At 43.3% G+C, this 15,242-nt stretch overlaps 1 protein-coding gene across 1 annotated transcript in view; it reads right to left on the minus strand.

Annotated features, from left to right (window-relative positions):
* The window catches only part of CNPY1 (canopy FGF signaling regulator 1), a 48,928-nt gene that overhangs the window by 1,262 nt on the left and 32,424 nt on the right, over nt 1-15,242 (minus strand). Inside the window, 3 exon segments of the mRNA XM_059818787.1 lie at nt 3,165-3,261; nt 4,938-5,000; nt 5,003-5,095. Of these exon segments, the coding sequence (XP_059674770.1) occupies nt 3,165-3,261; nt 4,938-5,000; nt 5,003-5,095 (253 nt within the window).

A 15,242-nucleotide genomic window follows, 5' to 3' on the forward strand; every position in this document is an offset into this window, starting at 1 on the left:
CATTGGTCTGACTGGCAACCGTGCCTCCTGTTTGGGGGGGGATAAAAAATAAGGGTAATCTCCTTGAAAATTAACTTTTAGATTTCTTTAAGCTTGTAAAAATAGTAGAGGATCCAAAGGTGCGTCTCAGCAGGTTTTGCCTGCCTGTCTAGCGCCGAGACTTTTTGTGTGATCAAAGAATACATGACAGCGAACGGATCTATGCTTGTAAATATCAAACGGTTTGATCATGCTAAAAGACTTTATTGAAGTTTCCCACTTTTTAATCAAACAAGAAACATCCACCTCCAGCACCCATGGAAAACGGGCTAGTATGATATTAGAATAAAAAAAAGTACTAAACGTGACTTACGGATCAGGGGTTTTCTCCCTACAATATGGGACTTCCATTAATGTCACGTTTGTAGCTGAGAGGAAACTGCGACCCTTATAATTTTACCATAGCACAGTATAAAAAGGGTTTGATTACAGTGATATTAATAAGTCCACAACAGACCACAAGAAATAAGCCATGTTCACATACGCAGCCTTTTAAAACAGAATTAAAAGCATAATAATGAAATGAATACACCGCTGACTTGTTTGTTTGGTTTTTTTTTCCTCCTGCTTTATGATGAAATCCACAGCATCAAAATCTGCAACTGGCCCGTGGAGAGGTTTTCTATACTATTTCTGTCGCTTAGTATGATAATTTCCCCCCCCCCAAAAAAAGTTAAAAATGCCATTCTGAATGAACACATGGAGCTGTGAATAAAAAGAGCCAATAATTTACAGTAAGACGATAAGAGTGTAATATTGCTTTAATATAATGTATTAATGAAAATTGCCATTGTAAGATAGATAAGACTTAATAATATAACTCTCATTGTGTTCCGTGAGTGGGAGGCTTGGGTAAGTTATATGTTAGTGCTGCGTGGCTGGCGTGAATCCTGACACAATTTCGAAGACTCGCCGCTTCCAATGCCACCAAAGCCTGAATTTATTTTCCCTGGAAAAACCCAGGCAGGCATGTTCCCGCTCTGTCAGTTATTACTGTGCTCCTCTGCCAGCTCCCGCCTGCCGCAGAGTTCATGGAAACGTGTTTTCATTATTTTTAATGCAATTTAACACATCTATTTTCATCCCACTTTATACGTAGGGCAAATTAGCTTAAAAATAAAGTCCCTGTGGCTTATTTTAGTCTTTATTCTTTAACATACTGACATTTTTTAAATGGGCAATGGGGCAACGGGGGGAATGGCAGATTAATTTCTTGCCCTTATTTTTATGCCAGGGTAGCTCAGCATCGCTCTGTAGTGTTCCTGCCACTTTTGCAAGCATCTTATATTTGCGATGATGAGGGCTTATACTTCTGTTTGTTACACAGCAGCTTGTTTAGCTGTGCTAATTGCCAGGAAGAAAACTAAACCTCTTTCCTCTCTGCGGACCACTATTTATAGTTAGGAAGATCAGCCCTGCACATATGCAGGGGGTATTTGTGTGAATGAGGCTAACGTGCAGTTACAGCAATCTCTTCTGCCAGAAGTGAGGAAATTATTTTGTTGATACAAGAAGGCTGGACGAGCACACAGTGTGGGTTTTAAACCCAAAATGTGATTTCAAAGTGAAAAAAAAAAAGCTTTTGAGCAGATCCATTCAAAAAAACAACAGAGATTTTTTAACAGCGTGGGCTTTGATATGAATATTTTTGTGCATCTTTGGCAAATATTTTTGCAGTATTACTGAAGACGCACAAAACTGCAATTTGTTCTCCAAAAGGGTTAGGGGCTGCTATGAGGGGAGCCAAGGAGGAGCGGGGATTTATACCAATCTCCTCTTCTCTGAGAAAAACTCTGAAAGATGATGATTTTTCTGCATTATCCCACAGACCCTTCTGGGTTTTGTTTCTGAAATGCCCAGAAAGTTTTTCTGTGCAAGTCCCGCTACCAGAAATCCTGCCATCCGTGCTGGAGGAAGTACGTTGTTTTCAAAACAATTTGTTACTCGGTGTGTCTGCGCTTCTGGCACAACAGAGAGTAGCTCTGTCATGGCAGATATGACAAATAAAAAATATTGGTAAAAAAATCAGACCTCTTCCGGTAAGTTTATTTTTTGGAAATTATTTGTCCGCACAGATTATAGAGAGAACTTTGTGTCGTTACAGATGGCGTTCTCCAGTGCTCTGGACTATACTTTTTCAATAAGTATTAAAAATACACTGATGCTTTAAAGTACCCAAACTTATTTCTATGAACTTCTAGTGAGTCAGGTTTCGCCAACTTCTAGTACTTTTTACGGGCTCTGTCTCTGACATCCCAAATAATGTTTACAGCCTTTAAATCTCAAAAACACACACCAATATTTACAAGCGTTGATTCTGAGATCAATGTTTTCATGCATATTCTATCACTAAAGGCAGCAGGTTGAGGAAGGATAATCCAACTTCATTTATAATCTCACAGTACTTAGTGCCTTAAGCGACCTGCTTTTTAGATTCAGAAATTAATATTAAAGTCATCAGAAAAACAACACTGAAAATGAAGGCAACAAATAGAGGAATGGAGGAAGATTTTAAATAAGCTATAATTAATTTTTGTTAGCATTTTCTTACATTGTCAGGATTGAAATGAGGCCTTACTTATTTGAAATTATCTATTTTACAGAGAGAGAAAATGGTTATAAAATACATCCTCCCTAGCAGGGGATGGCGGTGGGCTGGCCAGCCCTGCCAAGGACAGCTCTTGTCTGATGGCAACGAAGAGTTCATCTAAAAATGAACGGCACATTTCTAAATCTGCACTCACACGGCTCGCAGTTCAGCTTAGTGGCCGCAGTTAGCAACTAAACGGGAGAAACACATGCCTGTATTTTGTTGCAAGAGGGTTAGTTTCATTTCTGACTTGGAAATGACAGCACAGACACATAAGGAGCAAAAAATCATGTAACACCAGGAGGAAAACACGCTGCATTAGCTAGGATGCTCAAATTATGCTGCGTTAATATGCACGAAAGAATTAAAAGAATTAAAAGCCTTTAAAAAAAAGGGATGTTTTTAAAAAGTCATGTAGTGTCATTGCTTATTCAACAACAGCCCACTTCTCCTCCAAAGCAGTACGCTGGGTTTGAAAAAAAAACCCAACCCCACACCGCTGTAGAGAGAGCACATGTTACATCAGACACAGTACCTGATTTTTCACTGCACAGCTTGTCAGCTAGATAGTCTGCCTCTTGGGCGATAAGTGAGAATATTTCGTCTTCATACTCTTCTACGATACTTTCCCACTGTAAGGATGAAAAAAAGGAGGATACTCGTACTGTGCTTTTTCTTTTTTTAGCTAGAAATAAGCAAGGCAGTTGCGATGCTGCGGCGAGAAGCCCCTGGCTCGCTCTGCTCTCCCTGCCCTACGCAGCACGGGGATGAATGGGGGCTGCCCAGGAATTAGTGCTACCAAATATTACTTAAACTTTATGCCCAGCCTCACTGTTGTTTCAAAACCACATTCATGGGTTGGGGGGGAAAACCCCTCCAAAAGGCATTTTGCTCGGTTAGGGACCCCCCCCTCCTTCAACGTGGACTCAGGGAGGAGGCACTCGAAATTTAAATAAAACAAGCCCGTTTTGTATTCTGATATTAGTGGTCGCGATGTGCAATAAATACAGCTCCCTGACCATGCAGGCGCGGCTCTGATTTCACTACAGATAGAGCAGTCCACAGCAATGAGCTGCCGAGCCCCCCCGCCCCCCCAGTATTTAGGGAGCTGCTGGTAATTCACCTCGGTGCCACAAAATGGGTCTCTGGTCCCCTGGGAAGGGTGGAGGAGCGCGGCTCCGAGGGGGTGCACCATCCAGCCCGGTGTTTAGCACCTTTTAGGAAGCCTGGGTGTACATTAAGAGGGAATTCCTGTCCCCAAAATCCCAACTTCAACCCATAAACAAGGGGAAGCCCTTTAACATGGGTGGAGAAAAAACGTACGGAAAAAATTGCTGGAAGTTGTGCTCAGTACACACATTAAAAAAGGCCCTTTGCCGCGCTTTGCTAAAAAAATCAAACCAGTATCTGCCAGGACATGCAATAACCCCGAGCTGCCGGTGACCGAGGCAGAGCTGCTGCCCGCGCTCCTCGCCGGGAGCTCCGTCCCCCCGAGCGTGGACGCCGGCTCACTCGCCTGCCCCTTTCAAGTCCCCAACTGCTCGAAAGGCCACGGCCAGCACAACCCCATGGCTTTTCTTTGGGTCTTCGGGTTTTTTTGCACGCTTTCCACGAAAGCTAAAAAAAAAAGACCCCCAAAAGCATTAAAAACCCCCCATATATACTTGAAGAAGGCGCCGGCATGAAGCCAGACAGAGCACCTCAGTGTTTTTAGCAGAATTAGCTGAGTAAAATCTCTCCCTACACCACGAGGCCTAAGAAAAAAAAGATGACATCCCTCCCCTCCTCCCCTAATTTGTCCATAAATATTTGAAACTACTTTAGTAGCAAACTGGGTTTTTAGCCACTAGTACAATTCCCTTATTTCCTGCACATAAATCAACAGAGATATTTTTCTGGGAAATGCTGATTTATATTTAATCACTTAGAAAAAAATTCCCCAAGTAAAATGTAGTTTTGAACTGTGGGAGTTTAGGAAATTTGTAACGTATAAAGCATCTGGTTTAATCCATGGGTTACTTCTGCAAGTGACGTGCCTTTTGTAAATGCTTTATTCATATTTATGAAGCCCTAAATAGATCTGAATACGTTTCTAAATAACGTTATAAAGCATCTGACAAAACGCAGTGTTATCTCAAAATACTCAGCAGGTTTCTGCGAGGAGCCAGTACGGAGTATGTTAAAATATGGCAAGAATCTTAAAACAAGGCACGATCTGCATGAATTTCCTAGTGACAAGAAAGAGTGGGCACACTGACACAGCTTTCGCTGGAAAATAAAAGGTTACTTGTTCATTATGTTGGCTTACCCCAAATTTCAAAGGTTTGTAAGCATCAGATTAAACCCTGATTTTTTTTTTTAACGTCTGCATAGATCTTTCTCTTCTTGCCTAGGAGCAAATCTCTCCCATCTCCTTTTCTGTCCCAACAACTCCGTTAAGTTGCTCTCCGACTTTGCTGAAGGAACCTCATGGAGGAAAAAATTGATTTTTTTTTGCTTATTATATCAGCAAAACCCCCCACTTCATACAGATAATGCCTAGTTAGATCGCGGAAAGAGAAAAAGAGCATCCCTCTCACTATGTAGAACTGTTGACACATTACATTACACACGTAATTAAAAACGTCAGCTCCAGCTAAGGTGGCCCTGGAGAACCTGCGCAGACCCTTCCGGCTCACACCCGACGCGCCCCTCGCGCCCCTCGCCCTCCTCCAGAAGCCAGCCGCCCAGTCGGAAACCTCCCGGCAGCCCGAAGAGACCGCGGCGACGGGAGACGGCCGGCGGCGGCGGCGGATGTTTCGGGCCATGAAAGCCCTTGGCGCTCCAGCCACTTGTTTCTCTAGTTGAAGCGGAGTTTGCAAAAGTCCCGGGCTTTCAGTTGTTGCTCTGTCTTTTAGCCGCTGCTCGCCAGCTCAGATGCAGCTGTTTAATACCTCCCAGGGGTTTTGTGCGGAAAATAATAGCTTACAAAACCTAGCTTCTCCCAGGTTCTACTATTTCAGCTTTATTTCCGAACAGCTGGTCCGTGTCTTTGTCCATCCCCTTCCCTCCCGGCCGCGGCGAGAATTCGGCAGGAAACCTCCGGCCGCTACCTACGCCCCGAGAGCCACCACCGCTGGCGGTGGGGGTCAAAGAGCAACCCTCGCCCTTGGAAACGGGGACAAAAAAAAAAAACCCCAAACTTCGCGCCCCGTCTAGACAGGTCAAGGTGCAAGATGCTCCTCTCCCTGTTGCGTCTTCCGGAAAGGGGCGTGAACCGGAGCCAAGTGCACAGCAAACACCCGCGCCGCATCCCTGCCCCTTTAGAAGACTTCTTTTTTTTTTTTCTTCTTCTTCTTTTTCTCTCCACCCTCTGCTGATCAAAGTAGGAAGTTTTCATGACAACCATAGTCAAAGGGCCTGCATCGCAAATGAACTCGATTTCGGCGATGTTGATATATCCCGGCTCCATTGTCTCTTTTCAGACACAGTATGAACCCTTCCGGTCTCAATGATTACATTACAGAAGGACTTTCACATGTGGGCTTCATTTGCACAAAGGGGTTGCCTTGCTTCACCACCATCTGGCCACAAATCAGATAAATAAAGGCAGGAGAATTAAAATTAAAGCTTAGAGGTTTTTTTTTTTTTCTCTCTCCCCCTTCGTCGTCTTCTTGCACCAGGGCCCATTATGAAATCCCTCCCTCCCCCAGTCGCATTCTGGATGGGAAGACTACTTTTTATGAAACCTGGGAAAAGCAAAAAAGTGACTAAAAAAAAAAAGACCAAAAAAAAAAAAAAAGGCAAAAAAAAAAGTCTGGGAAAAGCACAAAAAATAATAAAAAGACTGCAGTCTTTCTCTCCCAACCCTGTTTGTAGGGCAGCGTAACCTATTTTACAGTAAAGACAGCCTTGTACAAAACCACATTTTGCTATTAAAAGTCCGTCTCATCCACTGGGATGCAAATATTTTTTTTCAGGAAAACACAATGTCCCACAAGCTGGAAAAAAAAAAGCTGATGGCGATGGAAGGCGGTGGCAGAAGTTGTGTTTGAAACTTGTGCTCCAAACTCTGCTGCTTCTTCCTCCCGCCGGGGCGGGGAGTGCAGAGGCTCAGGCAGCGCTCAGACACACGGCAAGGGCTCTTCCCCCTCCAAAAAAGAGAAATACGTGGCAGTTTCTCAAGGTAGAAAATAAAATAACCTGTGAATGCGGGAGGAAGGTTTTACAGCCCTTAAAACAGAAGGTGAGATTCAACCTCACAATTTAATTTCAACCCTGGCATCACTTCTATTGAGGTCAGTGTTGCTCCGGGAGAGATTTTTTTTTTTGCAATCTGATTGCTGTAGCAATAAATGGCACTAAATTTCATCCCCCTTCTAAGCTACTTCCAGGACAGTAACTTAAGTCAGCTGACGGGGAATGCCACTTTTCATGGCTGTATTTCTTTACACATAGAGATATTCAGTACCATAAGCAGAAGGGTTTTACTCGGTAAATTCTGGAAAAAAAGATTTTTGCATGTCTAGATTCCAACCAATATTCAGGTGGGTAGTCATATCCCCTATTGCCCCTCTGCAGCCCCTTCCCGTGGCTTCCTGGCTGGTTGGGAATGCTGTGAGTGTGGCTGAGCCAAAGCCCACAGATGCCACAGGGTACCCTGCCCAAAGACAGGGCACTCACATCTCCTGAACGTTATCACGTGCAGCAAAGCCAAGCACCAACCCAGAGGAAAATGCATCCCACATCTGAAAAAAAATAATGAACCCCCAAAATTCATGTGACAAACTTACAGAAATGGTTTTGCTGCATGTGCTTTCTTTTGGATGCACGAGAAAGTTTTTGTATGCGTACTGGCACCTATGTGATGTGGTTCAGGTTGAGCACGGCTTGTATGAGCATCATATTTAGATTTGGACTGTATTCCCTTGCTACAGTAATGAAAACTATTTTAGAGATAGCATATACATAAAAAAGATGAATAAAAACATAAGAGCATAACTTGCCAACAGTTGGATTTACACATTTTTTGTTTCTCTTTAATAAATTACACATTGGATGCGTAAACTCTGAATAACTTTGTCTTCTCTCATTTGTTTGGAGACAGGCTCACACTTTGGGCAGCAACTATTATTATCCGAGCACGTTTCTTGTAAACCCATAGACACAGAAGCTGCCAAGATAATCTATTAATTTCTGTTGTCCATTTGTTGGGTTTTGCCTAGGGAAATTTTTGCAGAAATAAATGCAGCTTGAATTTAAGCGAAGTATTTTTTGCTGAACTGTGCTCTGCCCGGGTGTACAGGGCTCTAGGCAGTTGAGAGTGCTCTTTCTGAAAGTGTTTTAATAGTAAGAGAGGAATAAGTATTTGGACAAGTGGTGGAAAACTAAAGCCTTTCTTTCTATACTGTGAAGATTTTGAATAGTACTTGTCAATAAAGCAACTCCTATTGTAATTGTACCGGAGACATGGGCCTCCACCCCGAAAAAGCTGTCTCAGAGATACTAACCTCATTAAAATATGAATGAAAAGGCAGCCATCATTGTAATGGGAGAAAACCATTTACTCGGCAACAAACTTTATCTGCTACCTTTTGTAAAAATATAAATATGATATCCAACAGATTTTTCATTACATTTCACGAGGAGGTTGGTGAACACATGATTTTTTTTTTTACTTTTCAAATAAGTCGCAAAATCTGATCCTTCCCTCCCTGCTTTTTCTACGGCGCATTTCAAAACTGGAAGCACCTTCGAATCATTTGAAATCTTTAAAAAGGGTAAAAAAGGAGGGCTTTGTTTCTTTGGGGCTTTTTTTTTAAGGTTGAAGGAAACTTTTGCATTTATTTTTGTGTTTTTTTTCCAGAATATCTCATCCAATTTAAAAACAAAACAGGAGAATTCATTACGGACTACTGTGACGACACCTTAGTAACAGTCAATTATAGGGTGCTCAAATGCCTGTTCATTACTATGTCTCTGTTAATCTAGTCCTAAATTTCTTGCTTGATAGATACAGCAGCCGGCCAAGAATACAATTGCATTACAAAGTGCAGTGAAAAATATACAAAATGTAACTGCAGGAAGTAGGTAGTTTCAAAATAACCGAGCTGTCAATCAAACATTTGTCAAAACAATTGGACATATCTGGTCCTTTTTTTTATAAAATATAGACAGACTCGGAATGGATAATATACAAAGCTTTAGGTTTAAATAGGAATTGTTTCAAAGACTTCGAAATAAGTCTTTTGAAATGTTTCGTGTAGTTTAATCATTATCTTTTCATCCACAAAAGTGTTCAAATCATTTTTGATATTAGTTAAAAGTCAATATTTAGAAGTGAAAATTCAAACCTCCTTTGCTCTAGGCTAAAACAGGAGCAACATGAATGCTGAGCTCCTCTAAAGGCTGATGGGATATATAATTAGCTATTATGTTAATTGAATCCACTGTGAGTTTGTTGTATGAGATTTCTTCATATAATATGCAAATAGCTTCGAAGGTTTAGTTTTATTAGACAATATAATTAGAAATCTTCTAAAGGAGTGAATTCTAATGAGGCATAATAAAGCTTTGTAAAATATCTGTTTGCTGGGTGAGCAGACCACCTGGGCTTAATCAATACCGGGAACTTTATTGTGTAATGGCATATTTTAAAGAAAGTTTAGGAATTTGTCTTTCTAGTTCCATTCATCATAGTTTTATTTTAGGAGAAGGAGAGTTCATTTTAGCAAGGAAGGAGGTGAAATTCTTGTAATAAGGAAGGAGGTGAAATTCTTGTAATCTGAGGGGAGGAATTAACTTCAAAAATAAACGATTCAAATTCTGCTTATTTTAAAGAAAATAAAAATAAATAAAAAAACCCTCTCCCAGCTGTAGCGTCAGTTATGTGCATCTCGAGACGCTTAAAGTGAAACGTTACATGAGCAAAGTTAGCCATTATTCCTGCCATTAAATGCCTGCTTCAAGCAGATGTACATACTTTAGCTTCTGTAGTGTAACTAATCAGCGTAACTTCACTTTTAGTAAGATAGCCCAACATGTTCATATGTGGAATTAAGCACTCTCTTCTAAAGGAAGAAATTCACACCAGGGTATTCCAGAGCCGGTCCCGAATTCCACCCTCGCATTCCACTTGCTTTAAGACCACCACCAAAGACAAAGCTTAAACTATTTTAGCTAATGCCAGAATGCCAAAAATGTGTAATCTCTCGTCTGATTCGCCTTGTTCGCACTTTAGACTGTGCCAAAGCTGCACTATTCAGTCTTTTAATATTAATTGAAAATAATAAGGGCAGGATACTTTGTGCTAGCGTAGCACTCAGAGAAGGGCATTTTTTCCCCCCGTCAACAATAATCAGTAGCAACACGTTAAGAAAGAACCAGAAGCCCCGATTAAAGCAGTAGGTTTAACCAAACCAAAACCCCCACATCAGCACGGCAAGTGCCCTGCCAGCCCCGTTGGGGAGGAGAGGCAGAAGAGGACCCAGACTACAGCCAGGCGAGGTGTCCGTGCAGCCAGGCTGCAGCTACCTAGAAAATGTTTCATTTCTTTGTGCCGTGCCCGAATATCTCTGCTCCTACGCTTCACAGGGATGCTCTCCACAATGCCAAAAATCTGACAAACCCATACTTAATAAAGGCGATGAATATACTGTTGTGAATATATTAAAAACTTATCATACCTCATATAGCTTATTATAAAACTGTCGTACCTAGGTCTGGGTGGAGACCTAGCTGGTACAAGTAGCCGTCCATTAACACTTCTCTGATCCACACACTTAAAATCTGCAGCAGCAAGTGCTTGTTCCTCTGAATAATAAGGATCTCAGCACGGCAGAAAAGGATGACATCGTGCACATCATCTTCAGCTGAAAAAAAATCACTGGGTTTATTTTCCCAAGTTCTGCTCTACGCTGTTCAGAAGTTGTTTGCAATCCCTCAAAACCACCCCCCCTCCCCACCACCACTTGAGGAAACAAATAGTCAGTCAAAGCCAACCTTCCTCCCCAAACGTGAACTTTATTCACACTCGGGTTCTTTATTTCTTCCTTAGATTCAAAGCGTCTGGAGAAGATAGCCTGGAGCAGCCTTCAGAAATCAGGCCCATGCCCCGGAGAATTAGTGTCAGAAGAGGATGTTACCTGTTTGCCTTGCCTGCTATCCTCCCCTTATCCCCTAAGGGAACAAAACCAGGCGGATTCTGCCTAATGTTAATTAAATCACGCTGTTAATTAGAAGTAAGGTGCTTTAGCAACAAGCAAACAAAGGGCCCTATTCCTCCCTTGCTCTGCGGGATGGACTCAAATGCACTCAAACACAGACTGGATAAAGTCAAAAAGCAAAAAGAGGCTGAGGAGGAGCCCACGTGCTTTGATCAGCCTTTCCCGCTTCTTCCCCAGGCAAGACGAGCTCTCCTAACGAAGGGCTGCCTGCGAGGGACGCCGGACACCGTGAGGAAAGGCTGACTAGGCAGAGAAACCGGGAACAACTCACGTACGTGACTGAGTCTCCAGCAAAGGAGAGAAAACATGAAAAAAAAAAAAAGTTTGATACTCTGCTGTGCTGGAGACGGTTTAAGTGTTCAGTCCCATGGGCCACATCTGGGCTAATGGACTCAACAGGCACCGTCACAGGCATTGAAACACAACTGTCTGTGCTCTTGGGCTTGGGCCAAATCCTTGGTGGGGACAGCCGGGGAAGTCTGCGAGGTGAAGGGCTGAGGAGGTCAGGCTGGAGGTGAACACCCCATCTTGGAGTGCACGGGTGGACATCGCCCCTCACAGGGAGGCCTTGGTGCTGGAGAGCAGGTCGTGGAGTTTCATTTAGGGAAAGCAAGCTAAGATGAAGTGCTGGCCTGCTGGGTTTCCCATGGGATCCAGATCTGAGCTGAGTAATGGTGCATCCCCAGAGCCATTGGTTCCCAGCTGGGGGTTGACGCTCCCCGCTGACACCGGCTGTGCCACCTCCTCCCCGGGGTGACACCCTGCACCTCCTGAACCTCTTTTTCCATCCCTGCGAGCAGGTGAGTCAAAAGTGTTGCTACTCCCCGCTGTTCAAAGTAAAGCAGCAGGTTCTCCTCATTGCTCTATTAAAGTAATAATTTTAAAGCAGCAACACGCCTGTCAGGGGACAGACTGTGACTGCAGTGCAGGAAATAACACTGATAAAGGGAAACCCCGCTGGAAATTTTTAACTAGTCTTATACATGACAGTAGATAAAATTTTCTAATCCGTGGATGTTTCTATGCTTCATAGATTTCCTTGCTAAAAGCTCAGAATTTCTCGAACTCCGCTGTCCTCCTGCCCCAGCACTCTCCGCTCAGAAAGGCAGGTCTGCAGCCTGTCCCCACGCTCCGGGGGAAATCCAGCACATCCTCCACAGCACTGAACCTGCTCCGGGAGTACTGCACGAGCCTCCGTCCACCGCTGCTGCTTCCACGCTTCCAGGGCAAGTAAAGGGTGGCAGGTTTCAACTACTTGAGTGCAGCCTTCTAAGACCACCTATAGACTTAAGCCTGTTAAATTAACCTTAATACCTTCATTATTCCTCTGCTGGATGGTAACCATCTGGCCATGACTTCATATTGCAGTTAACCTAGGCTCCTGCCTAGGTTTCAGCTGAAATCCCTTTTTTTTGCCCACATTGCAAAAGGACTGACTCAAGCTGGGACAGGTTTAAGCTGGGCTATGTCTCCCCAGCATCAGTAGGGATGTGGATCTGTGAATCCCATCCCACTTACCCAATGCTGCCAACTCTGCCAACTTTACAGCGAGGATATCGGCTATCCTCTGACTATCCTCTGGTGCCCATACTCATCCCTCCATGAGTACAAGGGGTTGGAAAAACAGGTCTCCACATAAATGATGGTTCCTACATACTTTTATCTTGGCTTTTCTCTTTGCTTGGGGATGTAGTTAAAGCAGTGCAATTTTCACTTAAAATAACCTCTAACATGACATTAGTAGCATGGATGCTGCCTAAGCTACAGCTGTGCTAGCTCTCCATTTTTCCTTGGGGCCGGATTTTGTGTCTCCTCTGCCTACTCCATCCCCACTTGCTCCACGTGTGTCTGAAGCTACTTACGTACCCCGACCCCCCGCACAGGGCCACTTCTCACAGCCCCATTTACTGAGCCCTCCCCTACGACAGGGCCGTTTCTGTCCTCTAGGTTCCATGTGCACATCCCCACTTGTAGAAGGAACAACAAAATACATCATACCATCCTCATGGATAGCAGCTTGGGGTGACATTGCCTGTCCTCAGTCAACAGCAATCGATTTATTTTCATTTTTCCTTTCCTGTTCCTGGACAGAAGGTAATACACCCTTTCATTGCCTGAGAAAGCTTTCCACCTCTGTTAAGCCACTCCAGCCCAGTGACACAAAGCCTGTTGAGCAGAGGACCATAAATTAGCAGACAAAAAGAAAAAGGCTTACTAATGAAATGCAGCCCTGGCTGGGCTGCCATGTGGCTTTATCACATAATTTCTCTTTTATTTCTTAATAGAGCTTTCAGTTGCATGCTGCATTGGTTTTTGAATGTCCAGGAAACAAGGAGGGAGCCGGAGGTTTTGTTCAAAGATATTGCTGCGTCACAAAGTAATATAAAGCCATGGCAAATTGTCCATTTGCAGTGTATTTTAAAACATTGCACAGCATCATGTTATTCCTCACTTACAGTAAGCGCTTCAAAGCATTGATCCTTTGACTTTAGTGGGACGTAGGCGTATGCCTATATGCTTAACTGTATGTGTCATATATTTATATATGCTTAAATAGATGTGTCATGCTTAAAGAGGGTATCTAAACGCACTGGATCCAGAAGGTCCAGAAGAGCCTCACTCCAGTTTCTCAGCACAAAATTGCTGTGAGCATGCCTGCCCTGAGAAAGGATGTCCAAGTGTAGTTTAAGGCTACCTGAACGATGGATCAAGAGCAGATGTGATCCAGGTGAGCTCTGCACAGAGAAGAGCAATTGGTCACCCAGGAGATTTACCTATTTTACACCAGATTTTCTGTGGCAATGCACAGTCCAGCCTATGTCTTGTACGGTACAAATCTTGCTCAAAACTAGGGAGAGCAGAGTGCTTGTCTCAGCTTCAGGGCCCCACTCCTCTCTCCTACTAGGGACAGCTGTAACTCACCAAGCTGGGATGCTTGGGACTTGGAAAGGGAGCACAAAAGCCACGGGCCTCCCTGCTGCTGCTTGACGAGCCCCAACGAGCATTGCCAGCATCCCATCAGCCGCGAGAAAGCCAGGTACGGCCTCTTCCTTTGGTCAGTCCGAACAAAAACAAGGGCACTTAGCCTTTGCAAAAGGTATTCCAGGAATGTTGAAGTTTTGGTGTCTTTTTTGCTTTTTCTTTCTCAAAAAAAAATCTACTGCAAACATCTAGAGCTACCCTCCAACACATCTACCCACATACCTGCCCAGGGGAAGCCAGCAGAAATTCATAACCTCACCTATGAGCAATCTAAACTAAGCTTCCCTACCCAAAAAATGGACTTGGAGTTACTTAGCAGTGGTGAAAAGAGACCCAGTTGATAAATAAACATCACCAACTAATTCTGTGCAGACTTATTGGCTATCGCTTACCAGAGGCAAAGGGGATTATCACCCCAGCTGGCAGGAGCGGCCGCCTCTCTGCTGCACTTACAGGTACCAGAGGTCAGCTTCTTCCAGCAGCTTGCTGGGACTCCCTGCGTTTCTCCAGGGAGTTAACCCCCATTCCGCAGAAAACTAAGAGCTGATTTTACTTAAAGACTGAGAAGTGTTTATACACTTAGGGAAATTAACAGTAAGAACCACTTTCTGGTTTTATCTTAAGGGGATGGTTGTCCCTGAAGCATCCCTTGTGTACGGTTGCTAGGACAAAACCCAAGTCTGGCTGCTTTTCTGTTCAGTCCATGAAAGTACTTGATACAATTAGATGTTATTTTAGTTAAAAGAAAAAGTGGAGAGCAGTTGATTTCTTGAATTTAGCCTAATTTTCTACAATTAAGCCTTTCTAATTTTTAGCTTGGTTTCTAGAATGTTTCTAGGGATGGTAGATCCAAATATTCCAAGCACATGCATATTTTCATGAGCCATCTGTTTTTACATTTGATAATGCCTTAGATACAGCTATGTAACTTTTCCAGATTACTGTAAGCATTCAGGAGTGTTTTTCCACAGCAAAAGTGCATACAAATCTATAAAAACCAAAGTCATCTGTTTTCAAAGCAAATGCAAATCAGTGGGGATGACTGCATACACAAAAACATAGTGTAAAACCATGCACACCTTCATGCCATGAGCTAAATACCTTGAGCATAAATCTGTGTTGAACCCCAGGCACCCAACCCCCAAATATCTGGCTGTCACCGATTCCCCATCCCACAGCGATAGACTCCACACAATATTCAAGAGATGATTACGAGAGTATTACCCCACCTAGCACTGCTGAAGAAAGGCTCCCACGCTGAAGGGAGTCACAAATAATTAAATGTTTCAAAACACAATGGATATGACATGCTTTCAAAATAGCATCTATAGAATCGCTTCCACTAGGGCGAGGAGCTCTCGGGAGGGAAAGCCCTTTCACTCAGTTCAGTTGATTACCTGTATAAAAGGGCTTAATTTCTCCGGAGC

This window comes from Gavia stellata, chromosome 6 (genome assembly GCF_030936135.1).
Source record: "Gavia stellata isolate bGavSte3 chromosome 6, bGavSte3.hap2, whole genome shotgun sequence".
NCBI lineage: Eukaryota > Metazoa > Chordata > Aves > Gaviiformes > Gaviidae > Gavia > Gavia stellata.